Genomic DNA, 22271 nt, shown 5'->3' with positions numbered 1-22271 from the left:
GCAAAGAAGTATAATTTGGATTGCAAAACAGTGAGAGAACATAGTGATGCCTTAGGAGAGAATTGTGTCTGTATGTTAGTTAGTTTGGCTCAAAAGCAAATAGCAAGGCCATGTAGGGGGACATGGAGTTAAGTACAGGGTGGTGTTCATGTAAAGAGTTCAGGCCACTTGAGGTCCAGGGAGGCTTTGAACAAAGCGGTCGTCGGCATCTTCACCATCTCGTCTGGCAGCTTGTTCCACGGATCCGCAACCCGGACGGAGAAAGCTCCTCTCCTTCGATTGAGATGAAATCGTCGCAGGTAGAGCTTTTCGGAATGACCCCGCAGCCGACGCTCCGGAGCAGGAGTGAAGAACAGCTCTTTCGAGAGGTTACACTTCCTGCTCATGATGTTGTGGGCGAGAATGAGATCACCACGGCGGCGGCGTTTTTCAAGAGAACAAAGGTCGAGCGTCCTCAGCCTTTCTTCGTAGGACAAATTTTTGAGACCATGAACCATGCGGGTAGCCAGCCTCTGGACTCTTTCGAGGTGCTGTATGTCTTTGAGGAGATAAGGAGAAGAGGCTTGAATCCCATACTCCAATATGGGTCTCACCAGCGTGACATAGAGTGGCAGGAATATGGCTGCTGTGAGCATTCCGAATGACCATCGAATCAAAAACAGAATTCCGCGCGCTTTGTTGGCAGCATGGACGCACTGGGCCGAAGGCGAAAAGGAGGAATCCACCAAGATACCCAGGTCCTTTACCTGATCGGCTCAAAATCAAGTTGAGTTGCAGGAGTAGAGCCGACAGCACTTTGACACGTTCAGACACAGGTCCCAATCGTTAGACCACTTCCAAATTTGGTGGAGGCATCGACGAAGATCCTCTATACTACCGCGAGGAGCGACCAGTTTGATATCGTCGGCAAATAGAAGGGTGTGTTGCGTGAGGTCGTCGGGCAAGTCATTTATGAAGACTAAGAACAACAAGGGCCCAAGCACTGAACCTTGAGGCACGCCACTGCTCGCACTGGAGACGTCGGACCGCGAACCATTAACTTGAACTTGGAAAGAGCGATCTGAGAGGAAGGCACCAACCCATCGTACAATATCCGGATGGAAACTATATGCTTGAAGCTTGACAAGTAGTAGGCGGTGGTTTACCGAGTCAAAAGCTTTGGCAAAGTCCAATAAAACGATGTCAACAGCATCACTATCATCGAGGATGCGCGTCACCAATTCTTCCATTACTAGTAAGTTGGACAAGCATGATCTCTTCGGCACGAAGCCGTGTTGGGAATCAGTGATCGAGGCTGTGTTTAGGAGGTGGAGCATCATACTTTTCTTAAGGATGGTTTCGAACATCTTGCTGATTATTGATGTAAGGGAAACCGGTCGGTAGTTAAGCGGGTCTTCGCGGCTCCCTTTCTTGAAAATTGGGCAGATTATCGCTGTTCTCCAGTCTGCAGGTATAACACCCGTCGCCAATGACATATTGAATAGTCGTGTTAAGGGCTCGCAGATGACCGGAGCCAACGCTTTGATAACCCGTGGGTGTATGCCGTCAGGGCCGTGACCCTTGTTGACATCGAGGCCTTGAATAACACGTTTGACTTGGTCCCACGTGATGATCAATCGAAGCATTGGAGGTACCGATCTATCAAATGGAGGGGGTTCACGACCATCATCTTGTTTGAAAATAGTTGAAAAAGCCTTGGCAAATAATTGATTCTGTTGATAAGGGTCCTCAATCGATACGCCTGTTGAGTCTACCAACGTTGCAATCTGGTTGTTCAAGCGGGAATTCCGCTGGACATGGGCAAAGAAGGTTTTTGGATTGCTACTGGCATTTGCCGCGATTTTGTATTCATAACTGAAGCGTTCTTTCTTTTCAATTTTCACGGCTCGGTCTCGTTGAGTTTTGTACACCTCAAAAGCTGCAGTCGAATCCAGATTTTTGAATTCAGCCCAAGCAATATCTCTGAGTCGACGTTCTCGTTTAACCTTCTTCGTCACCCAGGGCTTGTGTTTCTTCCTCTTGGGAAGTCCAACGGGAACTGCCTGGTCAGTCAAACAGATTACATATGCTTTGAGGGACGACCATAGTTCGTCAACTGAGGACGTCATCAGGGAACGCCAGTCCAGAAGCGCGGAAGCCTCGGTTAGAATTTCAAGATTAATTGCAGAGAAGACTCTACGTGGCAGCGAAGTAATCGTGGGCGTGGAAAAAGTTGTGTGCATGACGAACTTCAGGACCGCATGATCACTCTTGGCAAGAGGGGCGCACACCGATACGTCTGACACTGATCTTGGATAGCAGGAGAATACCAGATCTAGCATAGATGGCTGCTGCCCAGACCGATGCCTTGTCGGATATTCAACATGTTGCGATAGAAAACAATCTTCAGCCACGTCAAGAAGGGCCTGGCCGAACCGGGAAGATGTTGTACAAATTGATGCGGGCCAATCGATCGTGGGAGCGTTGAAGTCGCCTAGTACCAAGCAGTCATGCGAAGCTGAAACGAATCTTATCGCTTCGAGTAGATGAGCATCGTCCTGTAGACAGCCAACACGGGCAGGCAAAACTCAGATAGGCTCAGCTTGCAATAGACAGCATCGAATTTGGTTGTAGGTTGAGCATTTGTGGGTAGAATACCGCAGGACGGTTTGTGCTCAGACTTAACATACACAGCAACACCTCCACCTCGCCTTTTTCCTCTGTCACATCTGAAAAGGACGTAGCCCTGCAGGTGGATCTCTGAGTCCTTTACTGCTGGAGTCAGCCAAGTCTCGGTGATAGCTATCACATCAGGGGAGTCGCGTAGGGCCAGTGTAAATAGTTCACTGAACTTTGGGAATAAGGAGCACGAGTTGGTGTAGACGATGCTGAGCTGCGAAGTCTGAGGGGCGGGAGTTGGGGAACAAGCAGAATAAAGGGCATCAGAGATAGCATCGTTGACGGGGGTATCAACTTCACTTCGATTTGCCCTCACATCACTTTCCCTGTCAGCACTACAGCATGGGACCAGAGGTAGGACTTGATTATCTGTCCACCTTGGATTCGTAAACCCTTCTCTCCCATTTGTTTCCTCATCTTTAGCTCGGATATCAGGTTCCTCCAGCGAATTCTCTCTCTTAGTGAGTATTCCTCGCGAAAACCCATATTGGGGTCCTCCCAGGCATGCGTCTGAGCTCTGTTCAGAAAGACTGAAGCCTCCCGATCAGAAGAAAAGATTACCCTTATTGGGCGTGGTCTAGTATCTGCGGTTGGGTTCGCTTGGAATCTTCCTAGCCGAGCGACCTTAAGAACACTGACATTTTCGTTCACAGAGAACAATTTTCCAACCAAAACGGAAACAAAATTAATGTCATCTTTTAGGCGGTTTATGCCTGTATCACAGGTGGATTCAGCATTGCCATATATTATTGCCGATCTTGAGTGGGCAAAAAGTTCTCTATGAGCTGCGGTATTCGATTCTTCATTGGAGGATTTCGAAAGGGTGGTTTCATAGCCATTGGACTTATGTCGGATTGTGGGGTCGATCGGAATGGATTTAGTGGTCATAATTTTCCCGCCTGGTTTGGAACTGCACTGCCTCTTCTTCGGTTTGGGGGAGCACCACTCCCCAGATGAACCCACATCGAGATCGTTCAGAATTGGTTGAGCAATGGCATTAATGGGAAGGACAAGTGAAGGAGAATCCAAACAGATTTTATCGTGATCAGGTTTCATAGCCAAATCTGCCCCTCTGGAGTTTTGACTACGTTTCTTCTTTTGGGGAGAACAACAGTCTTCAGGTGGGTTTGAGTCTACGCCCCTCAAACTAGGTTGGGGAACCTCCGGGACTGAAAAGGCAGATGAGGAAGAATCCGCACAGGAACGATCATGTGCAGAAACGACCGCCGGTTCCTTCGCCTTCTTTGGCCGCCTCGGTTTGGACGTCTCCAGGGAAGAAATCAAGGGTGACTCTGCGTCAACAGGAGACTGTTTATTCAGTAAGAGAGCAACAACAGACTTTAGGTGCTCAACCTCTTGTTTGAGCAACAGCAACTGTTCGTTGAGCTGACTATTGGTAGGACCATCATCTTGATGAGAAGCCCTACTTGCAGATCTCAGATTCGATGCGTAGGTAGCTGACATGATGGATGGTTGACTAAAAACAATCTTCTATGGGCTCTAGGACAAATCGGGGTTAAATCAGGAACAAAAAACAGGTGCAATCCTTGTAGGAGTAGGCAACAGCAGACAAAAACTGAGAGAGTTTGGGCTGAGCCGAATCACAATCCAAGATTGAAAGCAGACGGTGCAACGAGTCGGGAACCCTTCCTAATTGTCTGAAGCAGCTTTCGGATAAGGGATAGTATGTCCAACTTTAGAATATTGATATGCATGCAAAATGTTCCACACGATTAAATATCATTTGACGTGCCATTTAGTACTTCAATAATTGCATCTGCGCGTGTTTGTATATGTGTGAATACTGTGTTTATGTGCGAGAAGGCACATGTTTTTCATCATCATCATCATCATCGTTTAGCGTCAGTTTTCCATGCTAGCATGGGTTGGACGGTTCTACTGGGGTCTGTGAAGCCAGAAGGCTTCATCAGAAATTAGATTATTAATTTTTCTTTTTTTTCTCACGTTTTTCCCTTATAAAGTATTTCTTTTTAAAGTAAATTATACGTTGGAGGGAGGGCTGGGGGTTTGATGGTTGATGCTGTACTTGCATGTAATGATTCTGCAAAAAAGGCTTGGAGATGAAAGACTGCTAATGACTAATCTCTGCTGAGGGGTACATCATTCACCAGGGAGGGTCTTTGAATTTAGGAGCAACCACATATCACACTGTTTGGTGAGAATATAATTGATCTAGCTAGCAGACACCTGATTGGTAGGCTAGCAGGTGGCTGGCTGGCTGCCTGTAGTTTGTGTTGCAGATCAAAAGGTTATTTACGCATGTCTCCCATAAACTGTCTGATCCATGGAAAAATGGATGTTCAAAGATATTCACCAACTGAAAACACAAGATAACAGTCACTCTTTATATGCTGTAGACTCTGCTAATTACATAGCTTGTATTCATTTTATTCGATGTTTGCAGAGCTAAAGTATGCACAAGTGACCACTCGGTTGTATAATGAAACACATCAGACAAAATCTTATCTTAGCCAATATAACTTTATTACACTCTCCAAGCAATGAATCTATCTGTAACCATAACCTTTGATTACTTTCTCATAACTTCGAATCTTTTTGCTCACAGTCTCTTTAGCTTTTCTTTTCAAGGCCTGTAAATGAAGAAAACAAAGGAAAATATTATACCAATAGCACAAAAAAGTTTGGAACAAAATAACATATTAAGAAATGAAAAACTTACTGCATCAGATCTTGCTTTTCCAACAAAGATACTAGATTTCGCCTTTCTTTTAGCTTCTAAACTGGCAATGACAGGTTGGTATTTCCAGCCAACTTCATGAGCCAATCGATTCAAATCGCAGTACTGTGAAATAGAATTTTCAAAATGTCAGATTTAATAAATTCCTTGTAAAAATAAATAAACGAAAGCAACCAAGATGTGACATTGGTTCACATTTGGACAGTTGCAGTAAACAGCAACAATAGGATGGCAAGGGAGGAAACTGCAACAAGGACAGAATCAGCTGAGTCATCAGTGTTTGGTTTCTTTACATCAATCGTCAAACAATGTAGGTAAATGTTATAATCATCATCGACACAGCTAACTCCACCAGAAAGGGCAATCATTTATACAACAAAGTAGATTTTTAACAGCCAAATGCCTTTCTGCTCCCAAGAAACTATTTTTATAGAGCGATACTTAAATATTATATAGTAAAGAACTTCTTGGAAAGTTATCCCCAAGGAGCACATTTACAAATTAAATCTGAGGTACAAACTTCGTGCTAAAAAAATCTGTTCATTTACGTTGCAAGTTTTACAATATTCTTTTTCAAATGTAACTGAAACAAAGACAATGTATCCCAACAGAAATATGGTAACAAATGGGTTAAAAAACCAATTTAAGATTCTCTTTGTACTTGGTAAAAGCATCAAAACTTGTCATTAAACTGAGATGTTTAGTGGCTGTTAATAATTTTAACAAAGAAAACCAAGAAATTACGTTTTAACATGAGAATAATCATCACAATTTATAACTTCTGGCTGATATTAACCATGTTTTGTACTCATTCACTCACACATTTTAAATCCTCATGAGACATCCTAATTATTGCATTGTCACAAGTTAAATTCAGAAGGACTTATGCCAAATAATTAGAGACCTTCAAACAGGAGACCAATTGAAAGGTCAGTCAAAAAGTTGAGATTAAACTGTTTCAGAGTAAAAAAGACCTGCCAATACAGAGCTCTTATAAATCAGCCGAGTTATCAGATTCTGATTAATTCTCATAGAAGAATCAAGCAATGTAGGTAATTAAAGTCATCATTAACACAGCTGATATATTGAGACCAAACTAGTGAGATTTACTAACTGAAATATGCAATGTGCTGTATCTAAATAGAGAAAACCAGCAGCAAATGAAATGGTAGGAGAGGTAACTCAGTACTTCGTCGTTAACTTGCTCTCATCGATCTTATTAATAAGATGAAATTATTGTCATTACAAAATGTAATTAGAAAGAAAGATGAAATTATTTCAGTTCAGCGACTTGAACATGAAATGAAGACGATGGTAATGCTGCTACGAAGAAATATCCACATTCCCATGGTCGCATGGGTTAGACAGAATTTGTTATGGTAGATCTACAACCAAATGCCCTTCTTTTCATAAGCTCTTAATGGTTCTAAAGCAGGGCCAACCATTTTCCAGGCAAACAACATTGCATATCTGAGAGCAACAGTTGCCCACAACTACCACAGGATGTCAAGACAAGGGACACAACCAAACAGAGGAGAATTCTGGTCTAAGCACCCCATAGAATCCTTCAACTTTTTTATTTTAGAATTGGCAGAAAATGTTTGCAAATTTGTGTTCTATACACGGGAATTCAGACAGGCTAGTATTAAAAGGGTTCAAAATAAATTTGAAAAAGCAATGTGAAGTTTATACAAACTGTATATTGAGACCATAAGCTGAAAACATGTAATCAGTGGACACTGATAAATACTCTTTGAAACTAAGACATTGCCCATATCAAGAGTCCTGGCAATGACCGAGACCGAGAGTAAATGGAAATACCAACACAGAAAAAGTGATGAAGTCATAAGAACACTTGTAAATCAGCTGAGTTGTCAGATTTTGTTAATTCTCATAGAAGAATCAAGCAATGTAGGTAATTAAAGTCATCATTAACACAGCTGATATACTGAGTTCATAAGAGTGGATCAATTGTGGAAAAGCAATTAACCCTTCTGAAATTGCCTTCAGGTTCTATAATATAGAAATTTCCATTTTAAAATCACCAAAAACCCCACCATCAAAATTTTACACTATCTTATGGTCCCAGCATGATAAATTATGTTAATAAATTCATTATCATCTTCAAAATCCTTGTACTTCCGTAGAAGTTTTGTAACAAAAGGGTTAAAGTAATGCTACATTAAAAGCAGGGCTTTTCAGAAAATATATTTTATTTCCATAGAGGAAATCACAAATATACATCCGTAAGTCTCTTTCGTTTCAAACAGAATTAAACAAAACTTAATGAATCCAAGTCAACAATTTCTGTATTTTAAACCACGCACAAAGTTTGCTTCCCAACCACACGGTCCCAGACTCAGCCCCAGGCCAACCAAAGGCCTGTGAGTGGATTTGGTAGATGGAAACTGAAAGAAGCATATCATATGTATGCACATAATTACATACATATATGTATTTGTGCTTCTGTGTTTGTTGTGCCACCATCACCTGAAAACTGATGTAACTTAGCAGTCCAACAAAAGAGACTGGCAGAATAAGTACTAGGCTTACAAAGAATAAGTCCTGGGGTTGATTTGTTAGGCTAAAGGCAGTATTCCAGCATGGCCACAGTTAAATGACCGAAAAGAGTGTGTAGCATTGACTGCCAAAAGCCAGAGTACTCAATACCATACCAGAGAAGGAAGCCGAGTCAGTCGTTTGCTATAATTCTAAAGATTTGCTTTGTGTCCAAAAGGTCGTCGGTTCTAACTCGAGTGATGACAGTGTTGAATGCACAGGAGAAACTGCAAGAGGCTGATCTGACCAACAACAAAACATTCTATATTTACCTTTCGGCCAGGTTTTAAACGAATAATTCGGAGAGCTGCTGGAACAATCATTCGCTTCTTTTTGTTGTACTGAGGAGGGATTCCCTCAAATGCCTTCAGTCGGCCAAGAGCATCTTTTCCACGCTTAATTTTATGAGGAAGCATACCTAAAGAGAAACAAAAGTACAATGATACAAGCAATACTAATATATAAAACAAATTTCACCACATCTCATCACTCTTATTTATCAACACTCCAAACGGCATTAGACATTCTTTTGCAAATTTTAATTTTTGCTCAGGCAGATCTCATAATCATCATCATTATCGTTTGACGTCCGTTTTCCATGCTGGCATGGGTTGGACAGTTTGACTGAGGACTGGCGAGCCAAATGGCTGCACCAGGCAGAGTTTCTACAGCTGGATGCCCTTCCTAACGCCAACCACTCCAAGAGTGTAGTGGGTGCTTTTACATGCCACCGGCACGAGGACCGGGCAATGCCAAGCTTTTTTTTTTTTTAATTCTGATAATACATTCCATAACTGAAAAGTGCAGTAACATTGTTCACGTTTTTCCCCATAAATTTACAGAGTGGGGAACTGCAGATCACACACAAAGTATCTCTAATTGGAAAAGCACATCCTTAAAATATCTAAGATTGGTCCTGAAGATAAGGGCCATAAAATACTCCAACCCTCAACAATTGGTGACACCATAAAGGTCAGGTGAAGTCCACAATTACGAATTGTTCTCATCTAAGATGGTGCTGCTGCATACATCCAGCAAGAGAAAGTCCCCCTGGACTGTCTCTACTATAATGGCCCTGGTACCTCAGAGTTGTTGTGCAGCCCCTCGCCAATTTCCTCTCAACAGTCAAGTGGAGAAACATTATCATCCAATCTCATCCAGGCATCAAATTTGTTTATTTTCTCCAAGAAATGAGAGCCGCAACACTTGATTGTCTTGACAGACATAGCAAATAAATCTGTCTCAAGCCATACTGCCCAAATGGATAAAAAGACAAGATGGTAGCAGAAATACTCCACAATATTCACTCTTTTCTTACCATATTTCCATCAAAATACAGTTCTGCTTATTTAATTTTGAAAATGAAGAATGTAGTAAAATAACTTTTGTCTCTTAGTTTTCAGAAGATAAACATGAAACCCTGATGTTTTACAACTTTTATATCACCTTAAATCCAACAGCTTATAGAACCAGGGAGGGTCTCAAAAGAGTTTATTGTATTACATCACAGAAACAGATTTTAAAACCTGAGTAATACACTCCTTTCCTCAACACAACCAGCTGAACAAATATACCCACTTTTTAAGGAGAAACAAAACTGCTCTCACACTTTTACAACTATACTAAATAAATCACAAAATTTATATATTGTAACAAAGACTAAAAAAAAAAAAAAAAAAGGTTTTAGGCCTGAGTCTCAGGTGGAAGTGCATGTCTGTGTACAATCATTAAATACTTCATTTTGGTGAATGATCATCATAGACAACAGGCCAAAACACCTTGATAATTACAGAGAACTTATACTCTATCCCTCTAGATAACAGCGCACCAAACTGCAGCACACACAGACACATTACTCAATCATAAAGCCACACTACTTCTATTTGTTGTTTGCTAATCTGCTTGAGACAGCCTCTTAGTTCTTATATAAACTGTTTAAAGTAAAATGCCATCCAAATTTCAGTTTAATGACAAAGCTATATTACTAATTTCTTTATGATTTTCAAAATTAATTGAAATGAAAGCAGCCTATTTCAATATAGTGAAAGGTTATATAATGGAAGAAATGTAAAAGCTAAGAGCAACTCATTCTCTCAGTGCCTGTTTTATCACTTTCTAGCTAAAATCAATCCATGACAGCTGCATGTGAAAAGAACCATCCGAATGTAGTTGACGCCAGATCCGCCTGACTGGCTCCCATGCCAGTGGCACATAATAAGCACTATCGAAACATAATCAATGCCAGGCCCACCTGACTGGCTGGCTCCCATTCCAGTGGCACATAAAAAGCACCCACTAGACTTTTGGAGTAGTTGGCATTAGAAAGGACATCCAGCTGTAGAAATACTGCCAGATCAGAATGGAGCCTGGTACAGCCACTGGCTCTCCAGACCTCAGTCAAACCATCCAACCCATGCCAGCATGGAAAAACAGACAAACTATAATGATAAACCAATGACTAACAAAAACAGTCAAAAGAAATAAATGTAGCAGCAACACAAAGCTGGTCTCAAACATCTTTGGCATTTGTAAAATGTATTTCAGCCAGTCTCAGTTGGTAGTGCATGTGTGTAATAATCATTACTTTCATGACAGTGAAAAATCATCATAGACATAAGGGGCCGAAAAAAGCATTACTTCACAAAAGAAGCCAGTGTAAGAGAGCAATCAGCAGGGCATTGCCAAAAGAAAAAGAAAATGTTAAAGCCATTCAGAACATGGCAAATGAACTTTAGCATTTAGAGGTCCCTCGCTCCACAAATACTACCCCTTACATAGTCGATGGAGGCTTTCCCAGCCACCCCACTTGGCAAACTCACCAGTTCTGGTGGAACAGACTGTAACATGTGTCAGCCATGAAAACCACGCCAAAGCTGACAGTGGAACCAAATCCTGTCAGCTTGGGAAACGAACATTAATTGATGCTTGATCAGCAGAGTTTAAGGTGGTTAATTCATAAAGCCATTAGAGCAGTGTTCTGCAGAACCCTAGGGTTCCAGGGAACCTCAGTTGAGAAACGCTGCATTAGAGTGTTTGACAGAAAACACTATTTCAACTAGGTTTGGAGCACAAATCCTGTCATGGTCAACCTGATTAAAAATAGTGTCAGTACTGACTGGTGAAATTTCATGAGAATTAGTATGGCTGCATGGTAAGAAGTTTGCTTCCAAATAGCATGACTCCAGGTTCAGTCCCAATGCATGGCACCCTGGACAGATGTCCTCTACCAAAGTGTCTGAATAATCAAAACTTTCTGAGTGGATTTGGTAGATGGAAACAAAGAAGCCAACCAGACGGTGTGGGTGTGTGTGTGCATGCCACTGTTTCCTTGCCTTTTCATCATTATGTGTTAAATTGCCACAGGTAAATAATGCCATACTTGGCAACAGTAAGGATACCCAGTTGTAGAAAATTTGCCTCAATAAATTCTGTTCAATACATGTGAGGAGCATGGGAAAATGGATGCTAAAGTGACGACAATGAATTGTGCTACCTAATTATCATCAAATACTGAAGCTTCTAACAATGGTTAATGTTTCAACTGAATATAGAAGTAATCTGAAATTTCCAGACGTTTGGAATTTTGTTTATTTAACAGATGGTTATAAAACTACATCCATATCGATATAGAATCATCAAAGTGGCTAGAATCCATTAGTTAATTATGCAACCCTTTGTGTACAATCCACAGGTAAAATTGGGAACAGAACATATTTTGTTCTGTTATGGAATGCAATATAAAGTATGAAAAAAAAACCTTATGCTCTGCTGGAAAAGGACTGGTGTACAAAGCAGATCATGAAATTCTTTGGGATATTTAATAATTCTTGCAAAGCATATCCCTATTTCTAAAGCTTCCAGCTCAGACACGCTAATCACTGCTAACCCCTTCACATATCACCTGCCTGAGACCACACTTGGTTCTAGAGGTTATCTAAGATATCACATCATCCTTATTTAAATAGCAGAGAGAAATAGGGTCTATTTCCAACAGACTGAAGGAAATGTCTCGTAACTGTCCAACAGGGAAAAGTTTTGTTTGAAACATACGAAAACTATCTGAATTGCATGGAGGCATTTACACAATCATAGAACATTTGATTAACTTTGGATACTCTTCTTTGTAGCATTTACACCAAATAGCAGTTGAGCAGAAAACAAGAATAGAACAATGGCCTTTATAGTCTCAGGTGGAAGTGCATGAATTGGAACTTTCATTGATTGCATTCAATTCGGTGTACGGTCATCACAGACAGCAGGCCAGAACAACTTTGCCAAACTTATTGAGAATATTCCATAACAAATCTTACCTCTGACTGTCCTAAAGAAAATTTTGCTGGGGGCCCTGAAATGGAAGGGTCCTCTTCTGGGATTCACATTACATCTTTTTCGAAGGTAATCTAAATACTTCACTGAAAAAAAAAAAAGTGACAATGAAATTACTTGAGGGCAAGCTTTTAACAAACTTGTATTATTAACGTGGGGGGGGGGGGTACAACATGTATTTCATTAGTGTTATCTGTCATAAGGGTAACTTTGGAATTATACTCTTAAAACCACAACATACAATTATAATTCAACTTTTACAAAATGAAATACCGGTTTTCAAAAGAAAACCATCATCTTAAAATAAATTTCTCATAACTACTCATTTACTCCCTCATCCTCCTGTCTTGATTCTTTCTGCATACACTGTTCCTTTACTCATTGCCTGCCATCAAGCTTAGTATGTGAGCTCTCAATATCTCTTTTACTCACTCAGTAAAACGTGGCTAGAGCTATCAATCATTCCGAATCTACATCAACTCCTATTACAGAAGATCATAACAGGGGAAAAAAATCTATTTCAACAAATACATTATCTGTCTGGATAAAAAATAATTAGGTGACCAGTCATTCATATGTGGTAAAGAGAGGAGACGCCCGTGTCATTGGGGAGGGGGCTCATTTTGTTGGAATTTATGTAAGATGAAACCAACAGCAAAACCTAAAAACTATCTTGAAATTTATAGAGATGACAAAAGATATTTCACATCCTAGCATCAAGTAAATAACGGACCATTAAACCACAAGGTCTTAGACTTCTGTGGCAAATACAACCCTCTTCATTAATGATCGACTGAATAAGGATGAAGAACAGAAACAAAATGGTATTTGCGAAGTTTCCATAGTGCCAGAGTCGTGGCAATTCTTGTTATGGCTGGGTCAATGGGCGAGGAACGGGGGTTCGATATTGAATGACTCGAAATCCCACAAGAAATATCAGTGAGGACGTATCCTGGAACAACGTTAGTAAATAAAATGCATAATTAATTGTACGAAATTAATAAAATACTTACTTTTATTTCTGTGGAAATGGCCTGAAATATTGATACCTTCACATCGGACAATTACCATTCTTTGTCCTAAAATATCCAAGTAGATAAAATTAGAAAAACTAATTCTCGCAGGATATCAAAAATTACAATTGGATGTTTCCAAAAAAAAAAATACATTACTAAAACGAAATAAATCCCTCCCCATTCATCCCCCGCATTACGGATACAAACACCGCTCTCCTGAAAATGCCGCTAATGTGAAACCCACCTGCCTCCAAATATGAAAGTCAATGGAAAATGCGTTTCGCATAACGAAAATCCACATTACGGCAAGAGTTTTCAGAAACGCAACCCGAAAACCCGTGATTTAATGGACTCGGCCTTTTAATTTTCAGTAATTTGACTTGAATCAAGTCATTGTAACAAAAGGTATTGGGGGATATTATCCTTAGAAAGGAAAATATCACATTTTAAAGTAAAAAATTATTAGGAACACAGCCTTCTACTCACCTTGCAAGAGACTTTTGGCTACGACTGCAGACAATCGCCCCAAAAGATGCCCACTGGCATCGATTACGATGGGCTGAGGAAAGAAAAATATATCTGTAAGTCAAGATGCAACCACAAGTATTTAAAGACTTTTTTCTACGATGAAGGAAAGCTTAGATTGACAAACCATGACCAAAAAAAAAAAAAAAACATCCTATTTCGCGAAAATTGTGATAATCCATATCAGTGGAAACGAAATTAACAATTCGTAAAAAATATAAATGTGTTTAAAAGTCACATTTAAGGGTCTTAAGGCCTCGACGAGGTTCATTAATTGCCGGGCGTGATAGGATTTCTATTAATATTATACAAAATATAATCCTTTCTGCTTCTTTTTAGAATAAGCATCCTTTAATTATGTGTCTGAAAATGTTGAAAACTAAGCCCAATAAAGCAGAAATAAGAATTCGGATTCTGTAGAAGTGAAGCACATGGAGCAATTCTGAAAATCCTATTAACTGTTTTATAAAATAGCTATAAGGGAAAAGTGACAAAAACGAGAATGATCTCAGTATAGAGAGACGAAAGCACTTTAGTAATTCAGAAACAATACAGAGTTCATGAAGGAAAAAAAAAGGGGGAAAAAGCGAAGAGATTTCTGTTCACGTGGATTTCAGCCATTTTAAAAGAAGACTTGTCATGCTGCGGCCAAGTGGAGCCGTTTAAAGCAAGATTTACTGGAATTAGCAAAAGAGATTTCGTAATGTGACCGTCTTAAATGATTCTGTATAACGAATCTGAGCTAATCATAGAGATTTTAAGATGAAAATAGTCTGTAATTTGTGAATCCTACGAGTAAATATTGAGCAGTTGAAAGACAAACCTGACGTTGGAACACCATGATGGGAAAGAGAGTGATTCGGGGTTTACAGTTGGAAGAACACGGGCTCACCGGAAGTATATAGGCTGCCGTCTACAGGAAACCGTAACCTATACAAGGGAGGTAATTGTGCTGCTCTTAAAAACCAGTTTCGCCATTTTGTTTGGTGTTGGTCGAATAAAATAGGAAATTGTTTTCTTATTTAGTGTTTTGTTACCAAAATGCCTCCAGCCGTGGAAGCCGAAGGCCTGCTGCTCCCAGAATCAGTAACTGGACCGGAAGAGAAATCTGAAGAAGAAAAAACTTATACACGTCCTGTAATCGGTATTATTTATCCTCCGCCAGAAGTGAGGAACATTGTTGACAAAACCGCCAGTTTTGTGGCCCGAAACGGACCCGAATTCGAAAGTCGGATCAGACAAAACGAGGTAAATAACCCAAAGTTTAACTTTTTGAATCCTGCCGATCCCTACCATGCATACTATCAGCACAAAGTTAAAGAATTTAAAGATGGCAAGGGCCAAGAGCCAATTGTTAGTAAGATTATTACTGCGGCGATGGCCTTGAAACCTATGAGCGAGCCTATAAAAAATATAGAACCAATTATTCCTAATGAACCGCCTGCTGAGTTTGAATTTACTGCTGATCCTCCATCGATCTCGGCTTTTGATCTGGATGTTGTCAAGTTAACTGCTCAGTTTGTGGCCCGTAACGGTCGTCAGTTTTTAACAAACTTAATGAATCGGGAACAGAGGAATTACCAATTCGACTTCCTCAGGCCGCAGCATAGTCTTTTCAATTATTTTACTAAACTAGTTGAACAATATACCAAAATTTTAATTCCCCCTAAAGACCTTAGCAACAAGCTGAAGAAAGAGTCTCAAGTCAGTAAACACATTTTAGAGCAAGTTAAATATCGTGTTGAGTGGGCAAAATACCAAGAACGGGAGCGACGGAAAGAGGAAGATGCCCTGGAAAAAGAACGTATCGCTTATGCTCAGATTGATTGGCACGATTTCGTTGTGGTGGAAACAGTTGATTTCCAAGCGAGTGAGGTGGGCAATCTGCCTTCTCCGACAACCCCGGAAGAAGTCGGTGCTCGGGTCATCCAACAGGAGCGTTACGAAAAAGGAGAGAACACCAACGACGTTGCAATGGAAGTGGAATCAGATGAAGAGGATGGCGATGACATCATTCTAGACAAAGGTGGTAAAACACAAAAAGATGTTCTTGTTGATAAGAACAAGCATTCTTCTATTATTCCTCCTTCACTACCGATACCTCCGCAGCTCCGTCCGCCTCCACCTTCTGACAATAACCAAGTACTGGACATGGACGAAGGTTCAGATGAGGATGAAATCGACGAAGAAAGAAAAATAGACAAGGTGATCACTCCTCAACCTCCACCGCCGCCACCCAGTGATATTCCCCAGCCTCCACCTCCTTTACCACCAACCCCTGATCAAGTTATCGTACGTAAGGATTATAACCCTAAGGCCCGAACAATCAGCACAGAGCCCAATCCTGATTCTTTCATGGTGTCTCCGATCACTGGTGAAAAAATTCCTACTCATAAAGTACCTGAACACATGCGAATTGGTTTGCTTGACCGCAAGTGGATTGAAGAACGCAATCGTTCAATTGCTGAAAAGCGAGAGCAAGAAGAAGTTTATGCTCCTGGTTTGGCCATTGGCAGCAGTTTGAGACAACTGGCTGAACGCCGTACTGATATTTTCGGTATTGGTGCTGAAGAAACTCAGATTGGTAAAAAGATAGGGGAAGAAGAGAAAAAAGAAAAGAAAGTTGTCTGGGATGGACACACAGCTTCGATGGAGAAAGTAACACAGAAAGCTCGTGAGAATATCACCATTGAAGAACAGATTGCTGTTATTCATAAAGTGAAGGGTTTAGTACCTGATGAAGAGAAGGAGAAAATTGGTCCAGCCATGCCCAAACCATCAAAACCAATACATCCACCAATGCAACACCCAATACCTCCCAAACCAATGCCACCAGCACCTATGCCTACCAATACTATGACTCCAAATATTATGAAGATACAGCCCCCACCCCCACCTCCTGTACAACCGGCACCTCCCATGCCACCAATGCCCCGTCCTCCCGTGCCCCAGAGTATGGTGATTCTTCCACCTCGACCACCACCAACTGCACTTGGAAATGTCTTGGGCATTTCACAGCGTCCCCCACAACCACCAGTGCCACAACTGCCAGTTTCAACATCAGATTTCAGTGTTCCTCCCCCACCACCAAAGGAAGATGATCAACCAACCCAATCAAAGCGACAGAAAACTGAAGAATCTCTCGTTTCAGAAGAAGAATATTTGCGAACACACAAGAACCCGATTTTGGTCAAGGTTTTGGTGCCAAACGTTCCAGATAAACCTGAATGGAACCTCAATGGTCAAGTGCTCAACTTTACTTTACCACTTACTGATTCAGTGTCTGTAATTAAAGCGAAACTTAACGAAGCACTCAGTATTCCTGCTGGTAAGCAGAAATTACAGTATGAAGGTATCTTTGTCAAAGATTCCAATACTTTAGCCTTTTACAATCTTCCCCATGGAGCAAGCATCAATTTGCAACTCAAAGAACGAGGTGGTCGGAAGAAGTAAAACTTCTTGCACATTTATATTTCTTTTCACCCAATGTTGTTAACAAAACAATAAGGAATGATCTTTTTTTTTTTTTATTTCTGTAAAAATTGAAGTTCATAAGACAGCTAAGTCATAGCAACAGGATGTTATCCTTCATTTTTTTAATGACATTCCAAAAAGATTTCCTTTTATAGTTTCAGATAAACACTTTGGAATTGAATTGCTAAATGACATTTGAATATACACACACACATACATACTGTGTGTATATTTGCATTATTTTTATCATATCCTGTACATAAAATGTGAAATATATCATTGAATATCTGCAATACTTCTTGTGTTATTTTGATTACATATTGAAGATACTATTTATTTTATACTCTCACTCAATGGTAACAACATAAAAATCTTAGAGAGCTCGGTTACTGTCGGTTTCTGTCCATCAGATCCACTCACAAGGCTTTGGATGGCCAAGGAATATAGCAGACGATCCTTGACCTAGGTGTCGTATAGTGGAACATGGTGGGGGAAATGAACTTCACACAGTCTTTTGTTTGACTCCTGTCAAAGGCTCCAATCCATGCTAGGATGGAAAACTGATGATGATAAAATATATTCCTTTGATGAGGCTTTGTAGTATTATTAGTTTTAGGTCTTGAATTGTGGCTGTTAGAAACTTGGAGAGTTTTTAATCATAGCAGTCCCTGTGTCCCTCTCAAACTGTTTGCTTATTTTATGAGTGACTCTTAACTATGTTCACTCAACACAAGTTTAATTGGTGAGATTGTTTCAATGAAACCCACATCATCATTTAACCTACATTTTCCATGCTGGCATCGGTTGGACAGGAGCAGCACCAGGTTCCATGGTTTGTGCAGCTTCATGCCCTTCCTAACACCAACCACTTTACAGAGTGTACTGAGTACTTTTTACTCTTGGCACCAGCACTGAGTCACTAAACCCCACCACCTCAATTGGGTGGGGTGGGGGTAGTATTGAGGGGTTGTGGCTTTACACACACACATAATGAAGGTGCAGGGTGTTGTGCTTACAATTGCAAGATTATAGTTTTGATTCCTAAACCAGTATTGCATTGTGTTGTTGAACAAAGCCCTTCACTTCACATTGCTCCCGCCCACAGTGATGTGTTGGCTTGCTTGCCTAGCCAGTAGGATGACATCATTCAAAAGCTACAATAAGAGGAATACAGTGATTATGTATACAGATGTGCACAAGAAGCCCGTTGTGTGTTTGTCTCCTTGTCTTATGTGACAGTTGTAAATGAATGTCCCTGTCATACAAGCAGTGTCATTTCAAATATTCTGCAAAAACATGTCTGGCCATTCTTAGAAACAGGTGAGGGTTGTTGACAGGAAGGACATCTGGTCACAGAAAATCTCTCCATGTTACAACAATGATTGGAGGACATTCCACCAAAGAATTCTGCTTTAAGAAGTTTTGTTCAGCCCATGCCAGCAAGAAAAAAGTCAGTGTTAAAATAATGATGGTGAGTATTGTGACCTGAGTAAAACATGGGTTATTGGGTCTGTGACAGTTTATTTCTGACATTGTGAAAAGCCCCATTATGCCTGATAGTATTTAAGTTCAAGATATGAAGGGACAATTTAGTCTCTTGTGTTACTTTGTCAACTCACTGCTCTTGAAGACAAAATATAAACTTAAGTAGAGTGCTACCTATCAAATGACTGATAACTTTGGAAATGCATTTTTGCAATTATAGGCAACGTCAAGAAATATAGGAGACATACAATAATTATGATTTAACTTTTAGCAAATATCTTATGCAAAACGAATAATAAGTTTCAAAAGAAAAGTATTTATTACCTTAAAATAAAGCAAATTTCTCATTTGTCTAATCATAATCTGCTCCCTGTAAAATCCTATCTTTTACTTGTTTCAGCCATGCTGGGGCACCACCTCAAAGAATTTCTTGTCAATGGAATCATCCCCACTACTTGATTTTTTTTTAAAGCCAAATACTTACTCTATCCTTCTCTTTTGTCAAACCACTAAGTTACAAGGACAAGCACAAAAGAATGTGTTTTTTTTTTTCCAAAAAGTTATATGACACTTATTCTACACCTATGTTAACTCTCTCATATATATATATATATATATATACACACAATGTAAAGCCTGATTGGAGAAATCACTCAACTCGCCAACATATACGAATTGGTTCAAAAGTTAGATCTCAGTTCTCTCCCTTTACGTATTCATTAATTTGTTTTTGCTGATATTTATTTAACTAGTACAGATAATTACCAGCATTTATATATTTCTAAAACGTACCCTTTTTTGTTCTTGAAGCCTTTTATTTATACAATCAGTCATCAGTCGTTTTTTGTCCATTTTGCCCTGGTTGACTCTGCCAGGCATATATTGAAGCATTGGTTTTGCAACTAGATACCTTCATGTTACTAACCTTTATCAGTTTTTTTTTCTCTCTTCTAGTAAATAATCTTTTAGTTCATGAAGGTGTGAAGGGAGCAGATGAATTCTTAACAGATAAAATAACAATAACAACACCTGCCTCCACTGTCATGGAATCCAAAAAACATAGCTGCAAACAGGTCTGTGGATTCCCCGATCAGCTTCAATGTCTAAGAGCTAATATTCTAGTTTAGACTATATTTCATTGGTGAAGTCTTGTGTAAGACCAGTCTCACTTTTTGGAAATGCTGATAGCCAAAAGTTGGTGCAAATGTTTGCCACAGACTCGAATGAACAGCAGCCCTCAGGCTTTTCTATCAGAGTTCTCCTGGGTTAGTTGCCTTCACCATGACTTAGAGGCTGACCCACCTTGTCAGGTTAGATGCACTCTTGGCTACCAAAGCAGAAATAGTATAAATATATATTATATTTCATAGGCACAGGAGTAGTTGTGTGGTAAGAAGCTTGCTTTCCAACCACACAGTTCCGGGTTCAGTCCCACTGCGTGGCACCTTGGGCATGTCTTCTATTATAGCCTCGGGTTAACCAAAGCCTTGTGAGTGGGTTTGGTAGATGGAAGCTGAAAGAAGCCTGGCAAATATATAAATATATGTATATGTTTGTCCCCCCACCATTGCTTGACAACCGATGTTGGTGTGTTTATGTCCCCTGTAACTTAGCAGTTTGGCAAAATAGACTGATAGAATAAGTCCTGGGGTTGATTCGATTGACTAAAGGTGGTGCTCCAGCATAGCCACAGTCGAATGACTGAAACAAGTAGAAGAATAAAAGAATTATATATATATATATATATAGGGGTTGGGAGGAGCACAATGAGTAAGATTTAATGCATTTTTGAGAAAAAATACATTTTTTAAAAGCATCAGTCTCAGCCAAGCTAGCATGGAAGGTAGACATTAAACAATGATGATGATTGTTCACTACCTTACAAAATCTATATCAATTCAGCAAATGACCTTCATTAAATGCACTAGAAACACTAAAATAACCTGAATTCTATTTCAAAAAATTATCTCCATTCTCTTTGAGCTCTTAAAAGAAAAATTTAGCTGAGGCAAAATGAATAAGACAAGATCAGGAAAATTTGCCTCTTCAATTCTCCAGAATTACATTTGGTAAAAAGACTCAAACGCATCAATATCCATCCATAGACATCAGAAATGCAACAAAAATTTCAAATATCTAAATCAAATGAAAAATTGCACATGATATAATAATAATAATAATAATAATAATAATTGTGTACAGTGCTCAGGTGCACTACAACTCATCTAAAGTGTATATATAATCAGGTGTAGTTTCGGCGGATTTCGGAAAGCATGAGGGCCTTAAAAGATGCAGTGTCATGGCAGTCAACAACTGACGCAGGCAGTTTATTCCATGCTTCAGCAACTCTGAGCGTGAAAAAATGTTTCCGAAAGTCATGGGAGCTGTATTGTTTTCTGACTTTGTAGGCATGTCCACGTGTGTTAGACACATGGAGATCAAAAAGGTGTTCAGTGTTGTTGTTGGTGAGGTGGTTGATAACTTTGTGGGTGTTTACCAAGTCCGTCGCCAAACGCCGGAGCTTCAGTGAATCCATGCCCAGGGAAACAAGGCGCTCAGAATATGGTAGGTGTCTGATGGAGGGTATGCGTTTGGTTGCACGTCTCTGGACAGATTCCAGGAGGTCAATGTTCTGTGCAAGATAGGGGTTCCAAACTGATGATGCGAATTCCAAGTGTGGTCGTACCATAGCTGTATACAGTTTTAAATAGATGGCTGGAGAGCGGCTAACAAAAGACCTGCTGAGTGATGCCAAGACACCCTCGGCCTTCCTGACAATCTTAGAGATATGCTTTGACCAACGCAAATCACTGCTGACAGTGATGCCTAGGTCACACTCGCAAGAGGATTTCTTGATATCAGTGTTGTGGAGGGAGTATGTGAACGCAGGGTTTTTTCTCCCAAAATGCATGGTGGTACACTTGTCCACAGCCAGTTTCAGTTGCCAGTCTGTGATCCATTGCTGCATTGTGTCTAGGTCTGATTGCAGGAAAGAGTTGTAGACATCAGGATCTGTCGTCTTGATTTCAAGGTACAGCTTGATGTCGTCTGCATATTTCAATACTGTGGCATTCTTTAAATTGGCATCTATGTCGTTAATGTATGCCACAAACAAGAGGGGACCAAGGACAGATCCCTGTGGTACACCCGATGACATCTCATATGGTGTAGAGTGCTGTCCTAGAACTGTGACTACCTCCTTTCGGCTGAGGATGAAGGATTTCAACCAGTTAAAAAGGTCATCCCCCACACCCATTGCAGAGAGTTTCACCATAAGCCTTTTGTGTGGCACAGAGTTGAAAGCCTTAGCAAAGTCAAGGTAGACAACATCCACCCATGAGCCACTGTCAGTAATCTGAGTAATGTCCTCAAGGAACTCGACAAGCTGGTCACCGCAGCTGGAGTTAGGGATAAATCCATATTGTGAGGGTCGGATGAGACTGTGAGAGCTCCAGAAGTTCCAGAGTGTTTCTCTGACACACGATTCCATCAGTTTTGCAATACAGCTA

General features: G+C 40.3%; 2 protein-coding genes and 3 non-coding genes across 5 annotated transcripts; 1 reads left to right on the top strand and 4 right to left on the bottom strand.

Moving 5' to 3' along the window:
• Positions 1 to 5141: 5141 nt before the first annotated feature.
• Positions 5142 to 14715, bottom strand: LOC115209139 (60S ribosomal protein L13a). The gene is made up of 7 exons (XM_029777292.2): positions 14627 to 14715; positions 13765 to 13837; positions 13276 to 13341; positions 12247 to 12348; positions 8209 to 8354; positions 5360 to 5482; positions 5142 to 5270 (listed from the first exon to the last, which is right to left on the bottom strand). The coding sequence occupies exons 1-7, from the start codon at positions 14642 to 14644 to the stop codon at positions 5187 to 5189; spliced, it is 612 nt and encodes a 203-aa protein (XP_029633152.1). The 5' UTR covers positions 14645 to 14715; the 3' UTR covers positions 5142 to 5186.
• LOC115210077 lies at positions 5643 to 5719 on the bottom strand. The gene has a single exon (XR_003881420.1). It is a non-coding gene; the product is annotated as a small nucleolar RNA SNORD34 (small nucleolar RNA).
• LOC115210078 lies at positions 6381 to 6453 on the bottom strand. Its single transcript, XR_003881421.1, has one exon. It is a non-coding gene; the product is annotated as a small nucleolar RNA SNORD34 (small nucleolar RNA).
• On the bottom strand, positions 7244 to 7317 carry LOC115210076. Its single transcript, XR_003881419.1, has one exon. It is a non-coding gene; the product is annotated as a small nucleolar RNA SNORD34 (small nucleolar RNA).
• Positions 14716 to 14748: 33 nt separating the features above from the next.
• Positions 14749 to 17572, top strand: LOC115209138 (splicing factor 3A subunit 1-like). Its single transcript, XM_029777291.2, has one exon. It carries the CDS (start codon positions 14845 to 14847, stop codon positions 17254 to 17256), a length of 2412 nt encoding a protein of 803 aa, XP_029633151.1. The 5' UTR covers positions 14749 to 14844; the 3' UTR covers positions 17257 to 17572.
• Positions 17573 to 22271: the final 4699 nt, after the last annotated feature.

Source organism: Octopus sinensis, linkage group LG3, assembly GCF_006345805.1.
Source record: "Octopus sinensis linkage group LG3, ASM634580v1, whole genome shotgun sequence".
NCBI classification, from domain to species: domain Eukaryota; kingdom Metazoa; phylum Mollusca; class Cephalopoda; order Octopoda; family Octopodidae; genus Octopus; species Octopus sinensis.
This window is presented reverse-complemented; position numbering and strand designations above follow the sequence as displayed.

What these genes read in the sequence shown, in the direction of transcription:
- LOC115209139 (XM_029777292.2), bottom strand. An exon ending in CCATTTCCACAGAAATAAAA is followed by an intron (nt 12,349 to 13,275) that starts GTAAGTATTTTA and finishes TTTTTTTTTCAG; the next exon opens with TGAAGTATTTAGATTACCTT. An exon ending in GAAAAGCAAGATCTGATGCA is followed by an intron (nt 5,271 to 5,359) that starts GTAAGTTTTTCA and finishes CTTCATTTACAG; the next exon opens with GCCTTGAAAAGAAAAGCTAA.
- LOC115209138 (XM_029777291.2), top strand. Translation starts at nt 14,845, where the DNA reads ATGCCTCCAGCCGTGGAAGCCGAAGGCCTGCTGCTCCCAGAATCAGTA.